Source organism: Arctopsyche grandis, chromosome 11 (genome assembly GCF_051622035.1).
Source record: "Arctopsyche grandis isolate Sample6627 chromosome 11, ASM5162203v2, whole genome shotgun sequence".
NCBI lineage: Eukaryota > Metazoa > Arthropoda > Insecta > Trichoptera > Hydropsychidae > Arctopsyche > Arctopsyche grandis.
This window is the reverse complement of record NC_135365.1, coordinates 16,172,996-16,200,183: the sequence shown is the minus strand read 5'-3', so window position 1 is coordinate 16,200,183 and position 27,188 is coordinate 16,172,996. Positions and strand designations below refer to the sequence as shown.

At 35.5% G+C, this 27,188-nt stretch overlaps 1 protein-coding gene across 1 annotated transcript in view; it reads left to right on the top strand.

The window, feature by feature from the left end:
• LOC143918867 (uncharacterized) overlaps window positions 1-23,273 on the top strand; it is a 36,295-nt gene extending 13,022 nt beyond the window's left edge. Inside the window, exons 2-11 of the mRNA XM_077440949.1 lie at window positions 16,357-16,497; window positions 16,978-17,115; window positions 17,204-17,551; window positions 17,624-17,729; window positions 17,805-17,966; window positions 18,079-18,241; window positions 18,317-20,461; window positions 20,535-20,669; window positions 20,742-21,721; window positions 21,795-23,273. Coding sequence (XP_077297075.1) covers window positions 16,357-16,497; window positions 16,978-17,115; window positions 17,204-17,551; window positions 17,624-17,729; window positions 17,805-17,966; window positions 18,079-18,241; window positions 18,317-20,461; window positions 20,535-20,669; window positions 20,742-21,721; window positions 21,795-21,970 — 4,494 coding nt within the window. The 3' untranslated portion in view covers window positions 21,971-23,273. The remainder of the gene's footprint in view (window positions 1-16,356; window positions 16,498-16,977; window positions 17,116-17,203; window positions 17,552-17,623; window positions 17,730-17,804; window positions 17,967-18,078; window positions 18,242-18,316; window positions 20,462-20,534; window positions 20,670-20,741; window positions 21,722-21,794) is intronic.
• The last annotated feature ends 3,915 nt before the right edge of the window (window positions 23,274-27,188 follow it).

The window sequence follows — 27,188 nt, the reverse complement described above, 5'->3', positions numbered from 1 at the left end:
CAACTCTCTTAAAAAACCTTGAATTAGTACTCCAAAGTTATTCGACAATTAGTCCAATGGGAAAAAATGAATTTTGCATTTTAAAAATCAGAGTCGTAGTATCGAGGCTTTGATATGACCGAAAATGTTGCTTGTTGAATTCATGTCGTGTAACTATGCTGCGATTCGTTTCGATCTCGAACCGTTAATTCTTGAACCAGTTAAAGAGAACCGTAATCGTATCGATTTTGACGTTAAATCTAAGCACCGGAGATTTTTCGATAAAATTAACGTCGTTTTTCACGCAAACGCTTTTTTTCTCCATTACGGTTGTTACAACGCTCGATGCGTGTATGTATACTCGGATGTGGCTCGGTTCCAAAAGGTTCGAAGTGAGTTTGTACGCGAAATGAGTTTTTTGCTTTCTAGAAACCGTACGTAGGTTTTCTTGGCGCAGTGTAGTCATGTGTAAGCAGTTATACATAGACGTGTTTTTCTTTTCTTGTTCTACGACACAAAGAGTGTACTTCGTTGGTTGAATGTCGTATCGTTCATTGTAAACTGTTCAAATCATAGTAAGTGGGCTAAAAATAAATGCTGGGAATTGTCGAATGTGATAATCTGACTGCTATGGGTACGAAATCATCTGATGCAATTGTCAATCTATCGTAGGTATCATCTGCTACTAAGTTGTTTCAAAACTATGAAACGGATGTTTCTAAATGAGCTAGGATGCGTGAGTTGTGTATTGTAATTGGTTGATATGCGGGACTAATCCGCTGCGTGTATCAGGTGCAATTTACAGTTTTGAAACATCTGTCTGAATAACGGAATCTGTGGAAAATGTTGATTTTTCCACGAAAACATTAGATAGAATGATTTAATTTTCAGTTTATATTCTAATAAATTCAAGTATATATTATATCAGCAGTATGGATTAGTGTTTGGCATATAATGCTTTCGAACTAAGTGGTCACGGGTTCGAGTCCCCATGATTGCTGCTGGCCAGACTTTGGTTTGTGCTCCAGGTCGATCGTTTCTTATCTGATTTTCATTGAAACGGTTCCTGCATAATTGGCATCCCTGTCTTCCTCTCTCGCAAATTTTTGAGCTATTCAGCATCTCGATTCTCATTGATGCATCTGTAGATGTTGATTGTATTTGCCTTGTATGTACATATAACGCTTACAATGCTTCTGTACAATGTTTGACCATAGATGTCGTGTTTAATGTAAAAATATATGATAATTATGTATTTATAATTGATATTTCTTAATCTGTATAGTACACTCGTCGCATTGGAGAGATATGTTAGACGAGTGTGCACAATTGATTGAATAAAAAACGTAAAGGAGGTTTGTAAAAATGACATGTATGGAAAAATTCAAGTTTTTATAAGATATTTTCTTCAATTACAATCGAGCAGTTTGTGTCATAATCGGTCTTAGGCGTTCAATGGATGCCTTTCTCACAAAAAGTAGCTTGCTTTTGTCAATTTCTTAGAAAAACCATGCTTTTTTGCCTTTTTACTTTGAACACTGATGGAGCGTTATATTGTTATTTGAAAAGCATCCTTCCAACGCTGATCTTTGGTCATAATATTACACTATTTGTCACATTTTTTGTACTGCGTTTTTTTTTATCAATTAAATGGTGATATGATAATCCTTTAAATTTGTACATCTTTCTCCTTTTAATTTTTCATTTATCCATTGATGTTGTAGTGACCGTTCTATCAAAACAAAAGAGCAAAAAAGGTTGTAAAAATGTTTTTTCATAAAAAAGGTTAAATGTGAACATACTGTACATATACATATGTATACATATTCTAACACATTATAAAATGTATGTACCTCTACAAATATTAATTACAAACCGTAAGCAATATATATATGTACTTGCAACAGTCAATACCTTCGAAACAGCTGAATTTTGCGAGAGAAGGAGGGGTTTTATTGGATCCATCATGACAACTACGCCAGATTAATCGGGAAATTCTAACAGGAGATGGTCGATCTAGATTCTGTAACCATCTAGATCTTGTCAGCAGGGATAGACTTATCGTAATTGTTAAGAACAATTTTCGAGCCGACCTTTCTATTAGTAAGCAGTCGCTTAACCAGTGGATTATTTTGTTTGCATAGCATATGTATTTATGTATATTATTTTAGAATCAAACCATTATATCGATTCAAAGGCAAAAAAAACCGTCGTAAGTATTCAACTGAATGTTATTAAAGTACCAATTTTTTACTTGTTTATTTTTTTTTACCTCAGTAACGGCAACGTCCGGGAAACATCGAAAATTGCACATCGATTTTTTAGCACGCGTAATCGCCGCTCATTACAACTTTGGAAACGTATAATACCTACATATGTAGTTATTGATGTGGTTATCTCTTATCTCTTAATGCGTAATTTTCGAGCGTTTGTAAAGCGCGTGACGCGTATGGTGGCATATGTAATGAGTAGTCACCGGAGCCTGAGGGGGCCGTGTATTGTTCAAAGGTTGTAAATACATTGTTAAAGGTTTGCCGAATAATGGATAGCACTGTGACTATCCTACCTCTAGTAATGAGCTAATGACACCCACAAACGGTGGCTCTTGTTCGTTCGGTTCATCGTCTCACTTTCTCCCCTTGTATTGTGCACTGTATTGTATGTATTGACAGATCGCATCCTATTTAACGGTCAATCTGTCGATCTCTTGAGGAACTGGTTTCGATGCATCTCGTGTCGTTAGAAGATCCGGTTGCAAATCGAGGCAGATGGCAGTTTAGCGTTCTCGCAAATTGTGCTCGAAATGCTTTGTGACGGTCCTTGTCTGCCAAAAGTGGGTTAGTGATGGCTAAAAAATTTCGTATGGAAAATTGCCTTACTGTAAAACATATTTTTGGTTATTTCGATTTTTTCTTTGATGTTTCATTTTATGATAAACTAGTGGTTTTACCCGGCTTCGCTCGGTATTTGTAATATAAACCGCTTAAACATCTAGTAGTTAACATTTTATTAAATTTATTTGAATAGTTTTATTTTATATAACTTTATTTAAATACTCATTTGTTTTTTTTTTATTAAATTAACTGTCACGAACAAACAAACATATGCATATACTAAGTCTCTTTCGAAATTATATGTATATCAGAATCCGGCGCCTTCGCCCCCGGGGACTTAGAATCCTTTGAATCGAAAAAAATCGAATCAGTGCCTATGAATTGAAAAAAATTCGGGTGTGACCAACCCATGACTTTATCTATATATTTGAGGAATATAAGAAGGTTACAAAACAAAATTCGATATTGAACTGATGACTATGATAGTGATACAAATTGAGCGCAAATGTATGGAAACTTGCACAAAACAAAAGTTCTACTTCCGGTTGTCAGATTTTGTTCAATTTTTTTTTATTACCAAAAATCACTACCAGTATTATACTCATTAAATATCAAGAAAATAAAAATAATTTTACAGGTCAAAATAAAATAATGAAATATTATTTAAAAAAAAAATACTACTTCCGGTTAACAAATTGTGACCAAAAGCCTACCAGCTCTAAGTTGTGTAAAATATAAATGTGTTGTGTAAAATATAAATTTTCAGCTTAATAAGTTCAGGGGTGTGGACAGAGTAGTGGGCACAACATTTTTGACCTTTCTACGAGGAAAAAAATCCCACTTCCGGTTCAATTAATTAAGTGATTTTTTTTTTATTTTTACTTAAAATTACTATTTTTATTATACACAATAAATATCAAGAAGCTTAAAACAATTTAAAAGGTCAAAATAAAATAATGAAATATTGTTTTAAAAAAAAATACTACTTCCGGTTTACGAATTCTGACCAAAACCCTACCAGCTCTAAGTTAGTACATAAAGGATAGAAATATAAATTTTCAGCTTAATACGTTCAGGGATGTGGACAGAGTAGTGGGTACAACATTTTCAACCTTTCTAAGAGAAAAAAATCCCACTTCCGGTTTATAAAATTTAATAATTTTTTTTTCTTTTCATCACATTGCTACAAGAATTATACTTGAATTTTTTGTGACGAACACATGTTTAAGGGGTCGAAAAAAATAGTGGAAGAAAAATCGAACAAGAGTAAACTGCCACTTCCGGTTGACAGATGCCTACTAAATTTTATAAATAACTTGGTATTAAGCTTAAACTTCTAGGTATGAAATTTCAGTTCAATAAACCAAAAAGTTTTTGAGAAAAACTTAAAAAACCTCGATTCTCTAGAGTAAAAGTACTACTTCCGGTTCAGATAGAAATATTTAAAAAATTTAAGGTTATAAAAATTATTATTTCTATCATATTTAAAATCATTCATTCTGATTCAGTTAGTGGTTTGGGAGATAATTGAATTCAAAAACTTAAAAAAAAGAGGACACCTATAAGGGGAGGTACCGTTTCCGGTCAACTTAAAAATTTGAAAAAAATTTACGTCGTGTCGATAAGAATTTCAGTAACTGATACTAAGTTTCAGTTTGATAGAACTAACGGTGTTAAAAATATCCCCAAAATACACACACACAGCCACACACACACACATTTTTTCTAGATCATGAAAACGTGATCAGTAATCGATTCTGAGTTCGAATCAGTCAAAATCTCGAGTTCTAATTTTCGCATGATCACAACACTTCATCTATTGTTACTACGTACATACAGTCGTATGACAACGAATTACTAACACCCGCGTATTTACCCTATTTTGTGTACCTGCGCCGTCTTAAGTAACATTTTGGGTTGGTTTTTTTTGTAGACCATTCATTGTATCCTATTCTATGTATTTAGAGAAGGATAGGATGAGTAGTGTTTATACAAATAGTTTAAAAACCGAACAAGTGCAAATACACAGTTTGGCTTTGAAATTCGTTTGGTGTAGACGTGTGCTTTCACTGGGAGAAAAGTTAGTTTTGAAGAGATTTTTGCTTTCCTGTATATTATCGATATCATTGAAGTAAGTTAAAGTGTTTAAATTTTTTAAATGTGACTTAATTATTTGTTTAAATTGCTTGTGAAAAAAACCCCTTTCCTTTTTAGATGGGAAGAAATAAAGATTTATCTATGGAGAAAATCGCCAATATTTCCACATTATTAAATACTGGGAAGTATTCTATACGATATATTGCTAAAGATTAGGGGGTTAGAGTTTTCAGTGTGCATAAAATTAGCACCCAACTAAAAAGAGGTGAAAATCCTACGGTCACCAAGCGTAAGAATTGTTGTGGCACTCGAAAATACGGTCCTCGAGCCGATCGATATATTATAAATACTGTTGAGAAGGATCGGTTTGCCACAAATAAAAAAATCCAGACAAATTTACGGGAGCGGAACCGAAATATCGACTCGGACAATACAACGCCGTTTCGCAGACGCGGGGATGAATGGCAGACAACTACTTAAAAAAACGCTTTTGACGCCAAAAATGAAGAAAGCCAGGCTCAATTTGGCTAATGAGCATCGCCACTTCACCCTCGACGATTGGAAAGGGGTAATTTAATTGAAATTAAATTATTTGTCTAATTTTTTTTGAATGAATTGAATTAATCGATGTTTTTAACATTTTTAAGGTTCACTTCTCTGACGAGTCGTCAATTCAATTGATGACACCGACTCACCAATACGTACGTAGGCGAGTCGGCAAGCGGTATAATGAGTCCTGTGTCATAAAAAATGTGAAACACCCGCTGTCACTCATGATTTGGGGCTCAATTAGAGCGGAAGGTCGGGGGCCATTGTATTTTGTAGAAGGGATGATGAATGCTTCGCAATATATAACGGTATTGCGATACACCCTATTGCACTCTATACAAAACAAAATTGACAAAAGGGATCGCCTGCACTTAATGCAATATTTTTGCACCCTGCCATAAAGCCAAAATTGTGAAAAAAATCATGTCCAACCACAATTTACCGCTCCTTCACTGGCCCGGTAATTCTCCCGATCTAAATCCTAAAGAAAATGTCCGGCATACCCTTAAAATGAAATTAAATAAGCTCCAATGTACCAATAAAAATATCCTAAAACAAAACATAATTTCTGTGTGGCAGGGAGATCCTGAGATAAAGTCAACCATTGCGTCTTGTATCGAGAGTATGCCCAAAAGAATAGCATCGTGTCTCCGAAATAAGGGTGGACATACAAAATATTAATAATATATATATATGTTGTATTAATATTGTAAATAAACTATGTATAATCATTATAAACACATCTTTGTTTTAATTTTACGAACCTACTCTTCAATATATAGCTCTAAACATAGAATTTGCAAAATCCGCATGGTGTTAGTAATTCGCTGTCATGGGACTGTAGATAAAGTAAAAATAAATAAATCGAATGTGTTGTCTACGAACCAACAAACTAAGTATACATATATGCAAATTTCTTTCGAAATTAGGTATTAGATGTAGTGATTTGTAGAGTAAATTTTGAAATATCTTCCATTTATCATGATTTACGATTGATTTTTAAATGTTTTTTTTCCTAAATTATGTTCACAATGCATCTCAAGCCGGGCAGACACAGAATCGTACGTAATAGCATGTCTAGTTAGACTCCAGCTGTAAATGGGCGTGTCGTCATGTCATTGCTAATTCGCACGATATTATGATTTCGAAAAATTTCTCCTACATTTCTTTCAATATGGGAATCTCCGTTATCGATTAATGCCAAACCTTTGTTAATACATGGAAAATATATCGCCGAAAACACTCCAGGGGTGAGCTTTGGCCTGACATAGATGAGGCTTGCTAGCGTGTTTGTAGAAAAACTTTTTGCTTTCAGCACTTTTGGAACGTGTATTGTTATTTGGAGTTGCCCTAATGACTATCCGCCCTACAGTAATTATAGCTTGAATGAAAAAAACTGTCACTTCAGAGGCCGAACTCGGCAATTTATTTTTATTTTTTATGGAATTATTATTATTATAATTTATAAAATTAAAATTATTTTTTAAGCGAAAAGGAAACGATGTATTGGTTGTAATAATTATTAGTACCAAAATCAATGGTCATTTAATATTGGCGTTGAATATTTACTATGAACCGCGAAGACCAAAATTCTCCATCTGACTAATTAAAAAAATAGTGCATGTGCTAAGGACAGTTTAGGCCGACAGTGGAAGCAGAGAATGTCATTTGATAAATTTCCGCTAGCTTTTAGATATTATTTAAATTATATAATGTGTTACCAATACGACCCATTTGGTGACTTGCCTCGCCCTAAAATGATATTGCCCTGATCAGAATCCTAAATTTGGTCATGAGTAGTGGCCGTATCCACAGCGCGCCGTTTATTGTTCAATTTTTGTAAATGCTATTGTTCAATTGTTGTAAAAGGTTCGCCCAACCTTTTTTTTTGTACTCTAGCTTTGTAAATAGAGCCAAACCGCCTCGATTCCTGGAAAAAGCACTGTGTCTATCCGCAGTCGAGTCATGGGTAGTCTTCGGCATTGACTACATTCAAATAATATTAGTGTACAATGCAAGAGAGCAAAAAATAATGGTTTTTATGAGAAATTGATAATGGAGAACCATTTTTTGCGCAAAAAGCATCCATCCGCTGCCTAAGACTGGTTATGACTAGTCACCGGAGCCTGAGAGGGCCGTGTATTGTTCAAAGGTTGTAAATGCATTGTTAAAGGTTTGCCGAACAATGGATAGCACTGTGACTATCCTACCTCTAGTTGTGACTTATGAGGCTGTACATATAGACACAATTGACACTCCTTTCATAACTTCAAAAACTTTATTGATGAGAGTTACCTTTAACATTTTTACCATCAAAATTACCTTTCAATTATGTGCTTATATTATATTATATAATTTATATTTTCCGTTTTCCTCGTTTATAGTCTCTAATAAAAAAGTTTAATAGAGACTTTCCTTATTTTGTTGTGGTAGAATCTGTTTCCTTTCTTGTACTCATTACGTATTTCTTATCACCGTTTGCGTCACAATAGTTCTGAATTGCTACGAATAAATCATATTCACATTCTCGGTAATTCGTATTTTTTAATCAAATATTAAAATGTAATATGTAAATGCTTGCACGAAGCTGAAGTACATTTATATGCACTACACCTGAACACGTTTATTATTACAATTCATATTGATTTACATGAAACGTGCGCTTGAAAATCCCCTTGTTGATATATTCATTAGGATATCAGCGTCAATGACATGTTCAATCATACATACAAAAATAATTTACTAGAAATTGTCATTCAGAGTCTTATGAACAATCTTTGATCACGCGAAACGTATAAAATCGCTTCTTAATGACCCATACACGGCGAGACATCGATACATGTGTCATCGAGATTTGTATCGCGATGTGTATGTTATACATAGGCGTCGAGAAAAAATTCGGTCCCGGATCGAAAAAAAATTGTAAGAAAGTAAATATTAATACTTCGACTGTTTATGTTGAATTTTGTCGGCGAATTCGTCACCGCTAGGCGTACGGGAATTTGCAGGCGTCGTTTATTTTATTTTATTTTTTTATTTTTTTATTTTTTATTGTTACAAATCAATATACACTCGTCATTACAGATTTGCTCCAATGAGACGGGTGTACGTTAACGAAATACAGAATACATAAACAATCAGAAATCAGAAATACAGTAATACATATACAATCAGAATATATAGCATATAACAATTAATCGGAAATAATAATCATAGAGACATCTATGGATTATTTTTAGATTTTTTTTGTGTACAATTTTTATACATATAATAAATACGAAATTATAGAGATGTCTATAGAGATATCTATAGATTTCAGATTACTGTGTATAATTATTACAAATTATACACAGGCAGATTTTGTGACAACAGGAATAGATCTAATACCAATTTTCAGGAACCGTTTCAGCAATGATCAGATAAAATTGGCAAAATCTGATAGAGAAACGATCGATTTGGAGTCACAAAACCCCCAAATCTAACGAGCAGATGGCGAGGACTCGAACCTTTGACCTCAGTGGTGCTAAATATATACGCTACCACTAAGGCAAACTGCTTATCTACATCGCTTACCATTTCGGACCAAGCCTTTAACCACTTCATCGCCATAAGCGCACCGGTGCGCCCTCCTTCGTTTTTAAGGCTATGACTCGAAATTAATTTTGATTTCTTCACAGTGATATCTAAAAATATCCTGTGATACTAAATGAAATTGAAAAAAGTCAACATTTTTCGAATAATCGAATCGGTTTCTACAAACTCGTGGCGATTAAGTGGTTAAGGGCGCAAACACACAGAGTGGTACGCGGTACGTGTTTTTTTATTATATAGTTTTGCACATTTCAAAAAAGCGCTAGCTCGCCAGATCTATGCTATTACCATCCAGGTCAAAACTTACCCCCTGGAGTGTTTTCGGTGATATTTTATCTTTGTATTTATATAGGTTTGACAGTGATCAACAGAGATCGGGGCTCGCGTGCAAAAATGGGCTCACTATTGTCAATTTCTATGTTCAACCTTTTTTTTTGCTCTCTAGCTTTCTAGGACAATAGTAATGAACCGTCTTTCCTGTAAAATAGCATCGTCGCGCTGTCCTTTAGTGATAAATAACGGTGATCCCCATATTTGAAGAAATGTAGGAGGAACTTATCGAAATTTATTTATTTATTTATTTATTTATCGAAATAATAAAATCGTACGAATTAGCAATGACGCGAGAATACGCCCATCACAGTTGGAGCCTACCTAGGTATGGCGTGCTGTACGATTCAGAGTCTGCACCTTTTAATAGCCTGTACATGTATCAATCAGCTGTTATTGTAAATTTGAGACATTTGTATCGCCACTCGTATCGATATATGTATCGCAACATGTATCATATTCAATATTCACTCTTTTTAGATGGTGATATTTTTGTATTTGAATTTGTTGTATAATTAATTAGTTTGTTTTGAGCCAATCCCCAATCCCCAATCCCTCGAGATTGTATTCCATTATGAATTGTTTACTGTTTTTTTTTTCGCTCGTGCATATTTCACGAACCTCTTAATTGTATTATTTTTATCAAACTGTATCAGCCTTATCTCTCGAGCATTAAGGTCGTCGCCATTGAGATTTTATTTTAATGTTGATTTAAAAGGTTTATTTTTTCCGCGACTGTCTCGTATTTTTCGCTCAATTGCGTCAAAAAAGCGGCTGAAAAAAGTGATGCGCATGAAAACGGCCAAATTGATATATGTAATGTAACCTTGGTCTGGCAGGTAATTTTTACGCATTGTACACGCGAGCCGTGCTGTTTATAACTTTTTTTCAGGCGAGAAACACGCGAATTTCCCAATCCAGCGGCTCCCAAACTAGGGCGTTGGAAAAGTTTCTGAGAAACACTGCCAAAGTTCGACGTGCTCGTATTTCGTACCTGTATAAGTATGTAAATGTCCTTATTTAGTCACAGCTACGGTGTGTTGTTTTATTTTGAGCGGCAAACTTCACAGGAAAGTGGCAACTGGCCCAGTGTGTAATCATTGGCTGTTTTGAACTAAACGACCGTTTGTTTCAAGTATTGCTTAGTTTACTATTGTTCTGCTATTGCTTCTTTGGTGGCAATTAAAGTGTGATAGTCATGATTACGTCTTCATTTCAAAAACCAGCAGTATAGCTCGGTTTGTTGCGTAATGCTAACCACCGAGAGGTTCCCGGGTTCGAGGTGGTATGGGTTGATCTCGATTAAAAATAATTTATTCGAAGTATTTCTGCAGCGCTGCTGGTCAGACTTGAATATTTGTTACTCCAAGTTGATCGTTTCCTATCAGAGTTTGCCAATTTATCTGATTTCATTGTTGAAACGGTTCCTCATCAAATTGGCAAAACCGTCATACCTACTATTTGAATATGATTTCTAATTTATATATGTATATATGTTACTGTCGAAGTGTATTTTCAGTTGTAATATATTCATATTCAACTACTAAATGATATGTCTTCAAGCGTAAATACACTTTCAACTATGTGCGCCAGTTTCAATATGACAGTTGAGTTTTGACAGATCTGATGTTTTTACGAATGCTTTAGAATGCAATAATGCGTTAATATTTGCTAGGTATTACGAATAAAGGTTATGAATACCGTATTACGATAACTCTAAGAATGTGTTCGAAACAAAATTGTGACTTTCTAACTCAATTTACTAGTCAAGTGACGTTTTCACGAAAACTTAACCTCTCCATTTTGCCTGGTGGTGCCAACTTATAGTTGAACTGTAGTTTAATTTATAATATATTTTGACCAGTTGGAATGTAATTCCCCAAATAAATCGACTTATGTGGATTAGACGGAATATATTCCAACTAGTCAAAATATACTACAACTGAAAATAACTTCAACTGTAACGGTAGTTGGTACCAGGTTAGATGGAATATATTCGAACTAGTCAAAATATATTACAACTAGAAGATACACTTCAACTGTAACATACATATGTATATACAAACTTAATATCATATACTGAATTACATAAATAGATATATGTAGCTTGACTGTTGGATCAATATTTCTGGTTGAATTGAAAATGATGTTGATTGAGCTTTGGATCAAATGCAGCATGTCAGAATCGATCAAAAAAGACCACACAGTTCTTAACGATGTATTTAAAATATATTCGTCTCTGCTGATTTTAAAAGCTTGTAACTTTATTGAGGTATTTGATGTGTTTTCTCATAACATTTCTTTCTCTATTCTGTATTTCTCGTGAAACGCTTTGTGTTTGACTTATTTTTGCTCTGTTGGAAACACTTCGACGTCTAGCATTGGGCTGATCCAATTAATACTTATTATCAGGAAAAACTCCCCCCTTCCTATTTTTGCACACGTAATAAATACATTTAGCATTGAACAAAATGATTATCAATGTTAATCCATGCACATACATATGTATTCTGGCATTTCACCGCATTGACGATAAATATGATTCAAGAACATTCATTAAATTCACATTTAAATTTGCATATGCTATGCATAATTTATGTTCACGTACATACAGTTAGTTGCTTAGTCGAGTGATATGAAATTACTGAATCTAGAAATTAGATATGTACCTATATATGCAATTGGGGTGAGGCTTTCATTTTCTATATTCTTGTTTCAACAACATTTTACAGTGTAATAGTTTGGGAGTATCTTAAAATGATTATTGTATAGCATAAGGCAAAGCACTTTATTCTCAGCCATTATATTATGATGATGATGATGAATTTGAGAAATAATTTTTTTATTTTTATCTTTATTTTATACCAGGAAGGCCTAACAGTTAACCCCAATGCACCTTCCTGGCCAGAAACATTGTACATTTGATACAAATATTATACAAAGTACATTAACACTTAAATTAATGATCATATATAGAGAGATCTATGGTCATATTTGTAAATTTGCAGCATTTATAACAATTCAGCGAAATTCGAGATTGCTGAAAACTCGAGATTTTGCGAGAACATGGGTAAGGTTGCCAATTTGTTGGAACCGTTTCAATTAAAATCAGATAAATTGGCAAACTCTGATAGGAAACGATCGACCTGGAGTCACAAATCCAAGGTCTGGCCAGCAGAAACCAGTGGGATTTGAACCCGTGAACATGTTCAAAGCATTACGTATATGCTAACAACTAGTCTATTCTGCTGGTTAATGTTATGTTATTAATAACGTTGAAATGTACCTGGAAGGACTCTTCTGGGTCTTGAATAGCATTTCACCAGTAGATTGATTGAGTTATACTTAATTTATATCTCTTTCTAGAATGATTGCAAATTTTACTACGCAGCAGACTGGTCACAGTGAGTTGGCGAGTCTTTGAAATCGAGCTCCAAATATTACAATTCTTTCTTTTGAAACTAACAATCGCACTTCTTAATCAGCAAAAAATGGTATTTTCTGGTATCAAACCCACTTCAAATAGTTTTATCGTGACTAATTTAATACCGCCGCATATATTCGGTCATAAACCTCATTTGAGGACAATCCCTTTTTCGCAGGCTCGACACGCTACCACCATCGCGTGTCCACAACCAACCCCATGACGTGCTTCGATCGACCCAAAGGTTACTTACTAGCTGAAAACTTGTCAAGCAACAGGTGGTTTTGTTGTTGTTATGACGAGTCTGTAACTTCAACCTCGGCCGTGGCACACTGTTCAACAGGGGCTCATTGGTGGTGGAATCGAGTTTTTGTCTGATGTTCATTGCCACATAGGCTATGGTGGTACAGACCAGAACCATTGTTTCACGTGGCCACTTCCCGGTATTGCAATGTGCGAACTGGTCACGTCCAGATATACATACATACATATAACATGTTTTGCAATATGTAGTGGATACTTGTTTCGAGTCGTAATCGCATAACCAGGATGTCTCTTATGATTATGCCGAATTTGGTCTGCGGTGAGCGAAGTTCGCGTGCCCTTAACCCAGTTTAGTGACATTGGTTTCGGATGGTCGTGACGCAGACTATTAAGTGTCGCTGTAAAATAGATAAATTCTTCTAAAAGTTTTGGCCGCTGTAAATCACTGCGTAGGTAGTTACAGGTGAGTCACAAAACTCGAGTGAATTACAGTATTGTGTGACGCATAGGATGTTTTGAGTCGGAAATCGTATCAAATATAAACTATGTTGTTTCCTGGGCAAAAATCTTACCTGAAGATTTATTCAATATTTTTTTCATATATTAAAAAGCGGCGTAGACTAGTGGTTAGCATATTATGCTTTTGAGCAGAGTGGTCACGCATTTGAGTCTCAATAGAGACCTTGGTTTATGACTCCAGGTTGATCGTTTCTTATCAGTTTGCCATTTTTTCTTGAATCATTGAAACGGTTCCTATAAAATTGACATCGCCTTTCCTATATCTCTTGCTCATCTCATCTCGTCTTGAGATTATACGTGCACTCAGGGCCACGCCTAAGAGTTCAGCTGCCTGTGTGCAAACTTAAATCGGCCGCTCTTTGATTTTATCAGCATTTGTATAAATCATATTAATAAAAAAATAATTTGCCAAAATGCCAATTTTTCTGATTTTCAATGAAACGGTTCCTATAAAAATTGGCATCTCCTTTACTATCTCTCTTGCTAATTTTTAGTTATTCAGCGTCTTGAGGTTCGCCAATTTGATTATAATATGCTGCAAATTTGTATGAATTCACTGTGGATGTTTGTATGAATTCGCATTGTATAAAAATGCTTACATATATTGATTGTATTGTATCTGTTATAACTTGAGATTAGCAATAGAGATGGCCAATTTTTACAGGCACTGTTTCAATGAAAATCAGAAAAATTGGCAAATTCTGATAAGAAACGATCGACCTGGAGTCACAAATCAAGGTCTGGCCAGCAGCGGGACTAGTAGGACTCGAACCCGTGACCACTCTGCTTGAAAGCATAACATGCTAACCACTAGTCCACGCCGCTGGGTTAATTTATATTTCGCAATATGTGGAATTGTAGCGAAATATATACATAAGTTTGTGATTAGGATGAGGCCGATTTGTCATTTGTCTGTCGCTTATGATTAGGCCTGGAATTTTTGTATCTTTATTTAACCTTTTAAAAGTATCATTAGTTCAAGCAGAGCTAACAAAAAACTTACGCGAGAGAATTTATATTTTTCTTTCGTCTTAAATATTATTGGGTCGAATTCTTAACGTCTCAACACACCTATCATATGCTGCAACTGGAGCCTGCTTTCACTGGACGTCCACCTTTCACAGCTTGAGCTCGTTCGTTTCTCGTAATATCTTCTGGGTCATCCCAAAGATCTATTACCAACAGTTTTAAAGTCGACATGTATTAGAATTACGTTTATTTCAGCCATTTCTATCGCACATAAGCTTAAAAATGGTTTAGTATGATGAATTGATTTGCATACATACATGCGTACATAGATAAAAAAAAAAACTGGTCGAGATGTTTGAAACTAATCATCATAATTAATTTTACTATCTAGTTGATCGCGTTTTCGACGTATTTTTACAGTCGAATGAATTATCCAATCTTCGATGTGTCAACAAGTTCATTAGACTGAATAAAGAGTGGTTACACATTTAAAGTCTGCCGAGATTCTATTATATATAATTGAATTTTCATTACTCACGTCAGTCATCGAACGTCACTGAAATTAGCACAATTTAAATTCTGCGTCGCATTTTGTCAATTCGCGGAAAATTTCATTGTTATATGTATGTATGTATTTTTTTTCGTATACATTAACAATGGCTTCAACTATTATATGTAGATAGTAGAATGTTTCAACTATTGATATCTAGTAGTGTTTTTTTTATTAGTATTTGCAGTCGATGATGTCAGTCAATGTTACGCGTTAGTTTTGACCTCTTGTTTATGCAAATTATTCGCGCAAATATTGTAAAGCAAACATTGAAAGTTCAAACTTTCCCCCTATGTCGGCTAGTATATATGTATCGTATTAATACATTTGATAGCTTCTTACACAAGGATGATGAGACCCTATTACGTGCATTGTTATCCCTTTTATATAATGAACGTGGCCTTAATTAAACCGCAAATTTTCAAATGTTAGCCTCCGAAGAGTCTGGCGACCTTGTGGGCTCCCATAGTCTGTGTTTACCCGGGGCTATGTGGGTCAAACATCCTCAATGGGATGCGATTATTCATCCTCTCGTTCAACGGTGATGGTTTTAATGTCGTAGCACACCTTCGGATTGTTCTCTGTCAATTTTTAATGCTCGGATGCATTTTGCAAGTGTGTTTGTGTTTGCAAGTGGTTGGCGTGAGCTGAACGCCAACGAAAAGAGAAATTTGTTCCCGTTCCGTGCGCCGCCACTTCCTAACGAAAGTGACTGGTGGCTAAAGAACGTGATTTCGTGTTTATATGATTATTTATGTATTTTGCTTCTTTTTTTTTATATCATCGTTGCGGTGAAATCCGATGGAAATGATAATGACCCAACGTCATCGTCGGAATATTATTGTTGTCATATTATGCAATCGAAATTTTGATTCAGCTCTTCTTTTAATGGTGAGGCAGTACAGCGGAGAATGTTGTAACTGTTGCCAAAATTGTATGTTCGACTGTAACAGTTTCGATGTGCTTTTTTATAGTTTTTAATCAGGGTTGTGGAGTCGTTAAAATAAAACATGACTGACATTTTCCCATAATCTGACTACGAATTTAATAAAAATGAATGCTTTTCTCATTGGGCTAATTTTTAGTATCTTCATTATAACTTAAATGAATTTGATCCTTTGAAAGATCTACGTTCACAATAATATAATACTTACATAGAACATCACAGCTCAATCCCGTTCTTGAAACTAAAATCATTTTTCAAATGATTGTTATATGTTTTTCTAAATATTTTCCTTTTATATTTTCAGCGAGATGATCGTTCACTATTGGCACAGTTTTTCTTCGCCGACGAGGCTCTCAACATGGTGGCAGCCGAATTGGATTCCTTTGATGGTCGTGAAGATCCCGAAAGATGTTCCACGCTCGTTAATCAACTGCGTCACGCTCAGGTACTACTACACATCGCATATACTACATAGACACAGTTGAATGCACTGGTAGAGCTATTGCATACCAGTAGATAGATTGTGGGTTCAAATCCCAGCCAAATACGCTGCTGGAGAGTTATTGTGGTTATTAAAAACACAGATGGATCGTCTCCTGCTGGAATTTTCTGATTTTTTTTAGCTTAATTGTTGTGATGGATCCAATAAATCTGTATTTTCTTACTCAGTTTCTTAATCTTATAAAAACACCACCTATGTACATAATGCATTTCTCACAAATTTGCTGGGTATCAAAAATTTTTGTTGATTGTCCATAGATGTCTATTATATTCTTGTTATGTTTGGAATAGTGTTAGTACTTATTTACAAAAAATCTCTATCCCTATGTGTCATGGCATGTATGATGTATGTATGTAATAAAAAAAACATCGTTAGCTTCTAACAATTCAACAACTAACACTTGTTTTATTTCAATTATTTCAGGAAAGAGTTTTAAATATAACCGGACAAATAATGGACCAACTACTCGGTAACGAAAGAACTCCCAGAGGCTTTCGTGTTAAATTTCCTGAAGATGTACTTCAAGATAATTTGGCTGGACAGCTGTGGTTTGGCGCTGAGGTTTGTGATATTGAAACTTTTATTTTATTATTATTTTTATAATGCATTGGAAATTGTTAATCTGGATAATTCTATACATTTATTTTAGTGCTTGGCTGCCGGTTCGTCCATAATGCACCGTGAAGAGGAGTCAACAGCTATGCGGCCTTTGGCCCGTGCCCTCACTCGTAGTTTGGAAACAGTGAGGGCATTACTACGAGAACACTGTCTTCGATGTAACCGATATGGTGCACCTCCACCTCCAGCGTGCACGGAAATGTTGCACGAGAGCCTAAAAATTTTCGACAGGTTGTTTGCTGAATTTGAGTTTTATTATGTAAGCGCAATGGTACCTGTGAAATCGCCGAGAGAATTTGAAGTTCAACAACTTATAAGCGTATTATTTTCTGAAACGTTACAACGGGCGAGACGTATCGGACTTTTAACCCAAGATCAAGTATGTATTGTATAAAGTTTTTTTTTAATTTGTGTACGAGAATGGAATATTCAATGGTTTTAAATTTTACAGGTTGACGATTACGATCCGGCCCTTATGTTCGCAATTCCAAGATTAGCTATTGTGAGCGGATTATTGATATATTCGAATGGTCCACTCAGTATTGACAAACCTCCAGGTTTGTGACAATATGTTTATCATAAACTTATTTTTTTTTTATCATTTTATAAAATAATTTTTTTTTTCATTACAGAACTTATGTCGGATATGTTCAGACCATTTAGAAATTTATTGCACAAAATTAGGGAACTTTTATGGACGTTGGACAGGCGAGAGCTATATTTATTAGAAAAATTATTGTGCACTAATGAAGACATTGCCAATATTCGATTTAATGTTGATGTGTCAAATGACAGTGAGTTAATGTGTAATCTAAAATGATATTGATTCATTTGTTCATTGGCAAACATAAATTAAGTTTACACGTGTAATTTTATAATGAGGTTCTTTATTAATCAATTCTATAGATGGTGCGTGTTATCCAGCAATATCTGATTTTGTGACTCAATTTTATTCAGATTTTTCCCATTGCAAAGACATGCTCAATGAAGCAGGTTGTGAATGGGAAAGCCCATACCAGGACAATCCAACGTCATCTTCAAGTCAGGATAAGAAAAAAAGTAGTGAAAGGTGATTTACACAGTTCTGTTGTGTATTTTTTGTGTATGACTTGATAGTTTATTTATTTATGTTAAATTTTTATAGGAGCACTCTTATAACCGAGGCTGATTATATTCCTGAAACAATGGAGATTTTTTCTCCTCTTTTGGATGGTATGCGAAGACTGAGTAATATTACATTAATAGATGATACAGAAGATACGTTGATCCAAGAATTTGAAAGTAATTCCATCTTTGCTAGTATAAGAGAAGCATCTGCCAATAATGGTCAACTAGATTCAAACTTAGCAGATGAATTAAATGAAGACAAAAATACATTCCATTCTCAAAATAAAAGTGATCATATAAAATTAAGTGTAGAATATTGTGAAACAGAAAACAACGATAATACTAACACCAAAGATTCAGACAACGAAGATTCTCAAGAGAAAATCAATTTGGCTATCGCTAAAAATGAAAGAAGAAATTCAAATAGATCAATTGGAAGTAGAAAATCTAGTCGCAACGAGAGCATCTCAAGTCCCCTTTCCAATGAATTAATTCTAAGAAGTCTTTCTAGTAATGGTCTTTCAATGTTTGATCCACTCTCCAGCTCGGATGTAATAAATATGATTATGTCTAATGACGTGTTAATGCCTGACCAGGATCTAGTCTCCAATCTGTCAGAACAAGTTTCAGAAATCGCAGATAAACTTTCATCAATTTCGTATAGAGAAAATTCTGATAATGGTCAAGATTCAAAAGTACCCCACATTGATTCAAACATTACGAATCTGTTGCATGATCAGGTATCCGGACAAATATATTCTTTTTCGACAAATGATGTTTCGAATTTAGGTGCAAGCATCAATGAACCCGAATTCAACAATATCAATAACAATGTCACATATTCTCCTTCAAGAAACGAAAAGATGTCACAACCGAATAACATGCCTTCAACTAGCCACGGATATCTGATTTCAAACGCAATTAGTCAAGAACCTGCAATTATGGCATCCTTATCAAATAACTCAATAATGTATGATGATTCTATGTTGACTTCAATGAATGTTCCAATGATGGGAATGCCGACTTCTACAAACCTTAGAAATATAGAGAATGATGTGTTTGGTGAACCCATTTCAATGTCAAATCCAGATCCATTTGTATCCAAAAATGAATACCAAAATTCTAGCTCTAACGTTACGTCACCTCAAATTATGAATGTAGAGAAAGGAGACTCTAGATTCAAGCCACAGCCAAATTCGAATAAAGCCCAATTTTTCCTTGGATATGAAAGTGATTCCAATGACCAAACACCTGGGGATTCTGGTATTTGTACTGAGAACACCAGCTTGGACAGGTCGCCAGATTCGGAAGTTAAAGATTTAAATTCTAAATCTGAGCCAACTGAAATAAACAAGTGTTCAGAGAGTGAAAATAATAATGTTACTACTATAACAATAGAAGGCAGTGGTATATCAGCTATAGGTACTATTGAATATTTCCCTTCTGATGTAGTTGGATCTTTACATTTAAAGTACACTGAAGACACTGAAAACTTTCAAAACAATGAGGCTGGGCCTTCTCATAGAGTAATTCCACAAGATTTCTCAATGACGTGCGCTAATGATTCTGCCAAAAAAAGTGATATTAGTATAAGTGACAATTCTACAGTTTCTGATAATGCGAATAGAAAGGAGGCCCCCTTTTGTGGATCCTGTGATAGTCATATGTGTTCTTGTGATCCTAACAAAGGCAATACAAATACAAAATTAGATGAAAACGCTGTTAGTACGACGTCAGAGATTTCCAATCTCCAAGTTTCTTATGATAATATTAATGTTAAGGTTGATAATTGTGATAATAAATTAAGTGTTGATAATGTAAGTAACGTTAATGTAACAGATAGTTCAAGTAAACCCTCCTTAGAAGATAAAAGATTGCCACCGTCAACCGAGTCGCTACAAACGATGCAAGTGGCACCAAATTTGACTACAAATGATGCAAATCAATCTTCTTCTTTACGACCCAACGAGCAATCCACCTCTTCTTCGAGCTCCACGGCAGTTCTTAACCAGCGGAAGTTGACAAAATCGAGCCCGAAAAATAAAAAGAAGTCATCTAAATCCAGACATTCCTCTGGAGAGAATAGAACGTGGTCACCTGGTCGTGTTATTTTGCAAAACAGATCCCACATGGAACAAAGAAGTCCTATTAAACTCAATTTGGATCAATTGGTCGACGATTGGTTAGTAATCATTACAGATTTGCGTCATTTGAATAATTACATTCAATGTTTTATGATTATATTCTGATTTTAGTCCCGGCGGATCTTGTTCTTCACAATCGAGTGCAACTTCTTCTTTCCACTCTGATTGGGCTGACGATGAAGAAATAGCCTTGGCTTTACAAGCTCAAGAATTTGCATCAAGACATCAAACGAGAGCTAAATTCAGGTTTTTGTTCAAATGATGGTTGTTTATTTTAAATTTGAATGTTTACTCATTTGTTTTTTATTACATTTTTAGGTCCAGTGAGGATTTGATTCATCGTTTATTCGTGTGTATCGCTGGGGTAGCAGATCAGCTGCAGACTAATTTTGCTTCCGATTTAAGAAATATTCTGAAATCTGTTTTCTTAATGAATCAAACACCCGAAATTGAGCCTGAAAAAGTCGAAAACACCGAAGAAGCGAACGGTGCTCAAAATAATAACGCACAGCAAAGTGGACAAGCTGAACCATCTGCGACCACTAATGACAATCAAAAGAGCGATGCGATAGAGTATGAAGTTTCCGAATCGGAAGTATTGATGAACGGCGATTCATTCGATAGTATACACTCCGCCGAAGAAGTCTACGCTGACAACAATAGTCCAGTGAGCCAACGTTCAAATCTGAGTCTTTCACCATTGAATTTGGATGAAAATCAACAGAACGACCTGAACGAGAGACGTCATTCCCAACCGTCTAAGCGAAACACAGATGATTCTAATTCGGACTCGAGAAATTCAAGTCGGCGAAATACCATCTCATCTATTTTGTCGAGGCCGAAACAAACCACCGAAAGCAGGAATTCATCCAGTGACGAACAACAAACTGACGACGGAAACAGCTTGTATAATACTGCAGACGATATAAACGATCGTTTGACTTCCAATAATCAAATTTCCAATGATGATACAACGACTAACTCGGACGAACTGCATTCTGAAAGTGTCCACAGTAGGAACTTGGACAATCTGAGTGATGCTGCAGATAGACGTCGCTACGAAGTCAACGAGCAGAACTATATCAACGACGGCTCCCACTATAGATCGAACCAAGAGATTAGAGAGAATGTGATTAACGGTAATGTGTGCATCAGGGACAGAAGGCTACGCACACAGTCTATATCTGCAGGATTCGAACGCGCTCCAGAATGGGTGCCGGACATTGCAGCTCCCGATTGTATGCGATGTGGAGTACACTTTACAGCATTCAGGAGAAGACATCATTGTCGGAATTGCGGTATGTTTTATAACATTCTTTAAGACGACTATATCTTGGTGTTATAATATGTTTGTCTTTCTTCTTTTGATAGGAAAAGTATTTTGTGCAGCATGCAGTGCTAACTCGATTCCTCTCCCGCGCTTTGGCCAATTGAAGCCTGTCCGTGTGTGCGAAGAATGCTTCCAGCTCCTGGCTAAGAAAGCTTGTGCATCAAGGCAGATTACCAATTCCAATGGAGCCCGACAAGCAAGCTACACTCACAGATGAGATGGCCATCTCGTTCTCTGCATACTTTTAAATAATTTCAATAATATATTCTTATACGATAGTAAATTAAATTTTTGACACTATTTTACGCAATTTCAATGTACATATTTTTAATGTTATTCATTGATTACCGCTAACAAATGCAACTTCGTATTTTAGATCTGAATTGTTGTCGATTGAATTTTAAAAATGATTGTGGTCGAATCTCTCCATAATTCAATTCTATCAACATGTATAGATAAAAAGATTGATTTTTTTCAAACGAAGTGTATCTATAATATTTTGTTTCTCGACATATTAAATTCAAACGAAGATACTCGTACAAAAACCTTGTTGACGGTGAAATTTCTATTTTAAATGATAATATCGCTTTGTTCAAATTTTTAATGTGCTTTGAATTGAATTGAAAATACGTTTATGAAGTTTTGAATTTCCATTCTAATATATCAATTTGTAAGATTGCAATTGAAATTGTTATGTAGTTTAGCTATCTAACTATAGTGATTTGATTCATTTTTGACAATATTTTGATGTGTATAATTCAATACAATCTTTTTTGGAAATTTAACGCGTGCAAATGGATCAATGGGAATTGTGTAAAAATGCAACTATCATTATGCTAATTTTATATAAATAATGACGTGATTCAAAATTAATGTATTTAGATATGTTGGAGTTTATATTATATCTTAACTTTATTTTCTTAAATCTTTATATATTATATATATTTTTTTGTGATTTAATTATGATTTAATTTTAAAGACAACAACTACCTAATAAATATAATATAATCCCAGTAGTGTATAATGATTTTTTTGTAATTATGATTTTAGATTACTGTACATTTTCTTCAATTTTTAAATTGTTTTCGTATTTTTAACTTGAAATTGACTGAGATTCCCATTTAGCGAAAAATAATAACGTAAGAATATTCATATATACTTATACATATTACATACATATATATTTCAGTGACGATAATGTAAAAAAAAACTACAATATTTATAAATAATTAAAATTTAATATGTATAAATTGAATAATACCTACATATGTATGGATTGTATGTCCGTGTAAATGTATACACATTTATGGATATATTGTATCAGTGATTTCTCCTATTAAAATATTTATACATATTGTATTAGTTTTGATTATTTTGTGGGTTTTTAAATTAATAATATGTAGATATGAGGTTGTCTTTATAATGTAACAATATTTGATAATTTGATGATATTCTATATTGTGTATGTTGATTTGTCATTAGATTAGATTTAAACTGAATGAAAAATACACCACTGAATTAATCCGAGTATTTTATTTTACAATCCCTTTTCAATTGGAAGCAAAAGTAAAATTTTGACGATAGATGTCATTTATTTTTACAAAGCTCTTTTATATTTTTAAACCGGTCAGAACATTCCACAAAGTTACTACATATTCTGAAATCAAAGACGTTTATGCAAACTAAGCCCATTTTCACACAAAGTGGGTTCAGCGTTTTGAATTTGAGTGTAATTTAAATCAGCGATGGTAAAGAAGCTTTTGAGATTAAATCTATAATTAAAATATGTCATCATCATCATCATTTACAGCCATTCGCCATCCACTGCTGGATGAAGGCCTCTCCAACACGCTTCCACTCGTCTCTGTTTTGCGCAACACTCATCCATCTCATTCCGCACATTTTCCTAATTTCGTTCACCCATCTTCCTTGCGGTCTTCCTTTTACTCTTTTGCCTTCTCTCGGGTACCATTCAAGCACTTCTTTTGTCCACCTTTCGTCCATCCTCCTAGCTACGTGACCCGCCCATTGCCATTTCAATCTCTTCACTCTATCCACTATGTCCACTACCCTTGTCATATTTCTCACCCACGTGTTCCGCTTTCTGTCTTTCCTCGTTATACCAAGCATACAGCGTTCCATACTTCTTTGAGTGCATTGGATTTTATTTAGCATCTTGGCGTTCAGTGTCCAAGTTTCACATCCATACGTCATCACTGGCAAAACGCATTGATCAAAGATCCTTTTCTTCAGGCAGAGTGGCATTTTTGATTTAAAAACAGCATTCATCCGTCCAAATGCACTCCATCCTAATTTCATACGTCTCTTTATCTCTTCAGTTTTACTACCAGACATGTCAATTATTTGACCTAAATATAAATAATTATTTACTACTTCTACTGGTTTATCATCTAAGGGGATGCTATCAGGCATGCAATAACTATTGAACATTAGTTTAGTCTTATCTACGTTAATTTTTAATCCTACTTTTCTACTTTCCCTGTCCAGCTGTGTTAGTCTGATAAGTAGGTCAGCTGAATCACGAGCTACTAAAACTATATCGTCTGCGAACCGAAGGTGACTCAAAAAGCGACCATTGATGCTTACTCCGGCTGTATCCCAATCCAAGTTCCTGAAAACTCCCTCAAGCACCGCATTGAATAACTTGGGCGAGATTGTATCTCCTTGTCTTACTCCTTTTCCTATGCTAAATCTATCTGTACCTGAAAAAATTTTAACCGAAGCTGTGGCATTCTTATATATTGCAGCTAACAGTCCCACATAGGGTTCCGGCACTCCCTGTGTTTGTAGAGCGTTAAGTACTGCATTATGACTAACTGTATCGAAGGCTTTCTCATAATCGACGAAACCTAGGCACAATGGCCGTTGATATTCGTTGGCGCGCTCGATTAGTTCGCCAACTACTTGGAGGTGGTCCATTGTGCTGAAATTTGCCCTAAACCCTGCCTGCTCTATAGGTTGGTTCTCGTCGAGGATATTCTTCAGCCTTTCTGTAATAACCTTCGTGAAGAGCTTGTAGACCGCTGAAAGTAAACTAATGGGTCGGTAGTTCTTGATATCGCTTTTGTCGCCTTTTTTTTGTGTATTAAAATGATAGTTGCGTTATTCCATCCTTCTGGTATAGCTTGGTTCTGGATGCATTTGCTGAAAAGCCTAGCTAAGATATTAATTAGGGGGGGGCCGCCACATTTTAGTAAGTCAATGGGAATATTATCTTCCCCTGGGGTTTTACCGTTTTTTGCAGTTTTTAGCGCGGCCTCTACTTCGCTAGGCAATACTGCAGGAACCCTTTGGCCGTGTGTCGATTCCGGAGCGGGAAATTGACCGTTGTTGTTCTCGTAAAGTTTTGCATAGAACGTCTAAACTCTGTCTATGATCTCTTCTCTATTCCTAATTATTACTCCGCTCTCTGATCTGATTGCGATCATTTGGTTTTTGCCTAAGAAAAGATCTTGTTTGCACTTTTTCAGGCTACGGTTATTCTTAATGGTATTTTCTATTAGCTTGCTGTTAAAATCCCTGACATCCCTGACTATTCTCTTCTTAATTTCCTTATTTACTAGATTGTATTCTTGCTTATTATTATCCCTATCATACGCATATATTTTTCTGATTCCGTTGACATTTTACAATATCCGTGGGAAATATTTTTTTTATGAAATACTTTTGATATTTTGACATTTGCCTCTACGAGGTAATTAGTGCTCGTTACTTGGGTAAATAATTTAATTAACAGTTACAGTGTAATTACTTTTGGAATATGATTACAGTCTTAAGAAAAAAGAAAAAAAATTGATAGATTAAATTTTGGTTATACATATGTAGTTGAAGTATCAATGATATATAATAAAATCTTCCCACTGTCAGTAGTGTTCCGATGTTTTAAGTTTAACCTCACTCGTCACTCGACGCTCCGTGAGAACGGACGTGCCGAAGACGTACTCTCTGTGCGAGCGCTCATAATACAGCGATACGCCATACCGTCAAAAAACCCACACCTTTTAACATACAAAACAAACACCCCCCACAAAACGAACACCAAACGAACACATGTTGGCACCATGCGAGGATCCAACCTGAAAAAGCGAATTAAGAAGACACTGATAACTACAACCGAAGCTCCTCAACCAGGCTGCTCTCAGACCGCTCAGATGGAGACCGAGTGGCAGTTTCCAAAACATACGGCAAAGAACGTGAAAGATGTTGCTCCTGAATTTAAAATTCAGGAGAAAAACAAATTTGAAGGCCTCTTGGAAGTTTCCGATGTCCCCAGAAGCGGTGGAAGAATCCCGCCCATCATCATGACAGCTACTGGCACTCACGGCAGCATGATCGAGTCGATCAAGAAGTTTATAAAAGACTTCACAATGACTTACATTGGTCAAAATAATGTCAAGATACAATGTAAAAGTCTTGAAGACTTTAAAAAACTTCGGGATGGATTGACACCAGACCGACAATTCCATACCTTTTCCAGGAAGGAGGAAAAGGAAATAAAAAGTGTCGTACGTGGCTTGCCGAAATTGCCGGAAGCTGATATTAAAGATGACATCATCAGACAGGGATTCCCTGTAACCAAAGTCATACAGATGAAGACGAAGGAGCCTAGGAGCAACGCCACCGAGCTATACTTGGTGTTCTTCGAGCCATCGGTATCGGCAAAGAAGATTAAAGAAATCCGGTACATCTGTTACACAAAGGTCAGTGTCGTTAAATATACTAGTAAATCACAAAATATTACTCAATGTTTCAGATGCCAAGAATATGGACACGCTGCGAAAAACTGCAATCGGCAGGCCAAGTGCGTCAAATGTGCCGGCACTCACCTCACCGCACAATGCAATCAAGGAATAGTAACCCCTGCTGTCTGCTCAGGCTGTTCAGGATCTCACCCCGCTAACTTCAAAGACTGTCCAAAAAGACAGAGCTATCTGAAAATGCTGGAATCGAGGAAGAATCGAGCATCAATTGTCAAAGCCAACCCTTGGAAACTCCCAGTGGTGCAGCCACAAAATATCCCGGTCGTTAACGATCATAGCTTCCCAAAGCTACCGACCATTAAAACTCCTTCACCAAATATCCCAAATATCCCTAAAAAACCCCACCAACCAACCAATCCCAACATTCAACCAACAACAGACCTAACTTCCATGGCGTCTATGACGAAGATGTTGAAGATCCTCCAGGAGATTCGTGCCAAGGCCAGCGGTTGCACCGACAAACTAGAGCTGGCACTCATGCTTGTCGAATATCTCGATGTCTTTGATTAACGGGAGGCGCCTGAACATTCTAGCTTGGAATGCTCGTGGACTTAAGAATAAGATTGACGAACTAGAGTCGGCGATCGGTGAGTACTGTGTTGACATAGTTTTAATCTCCGAGACCTTCTTAAAACCTCATATCCGTATTAACCT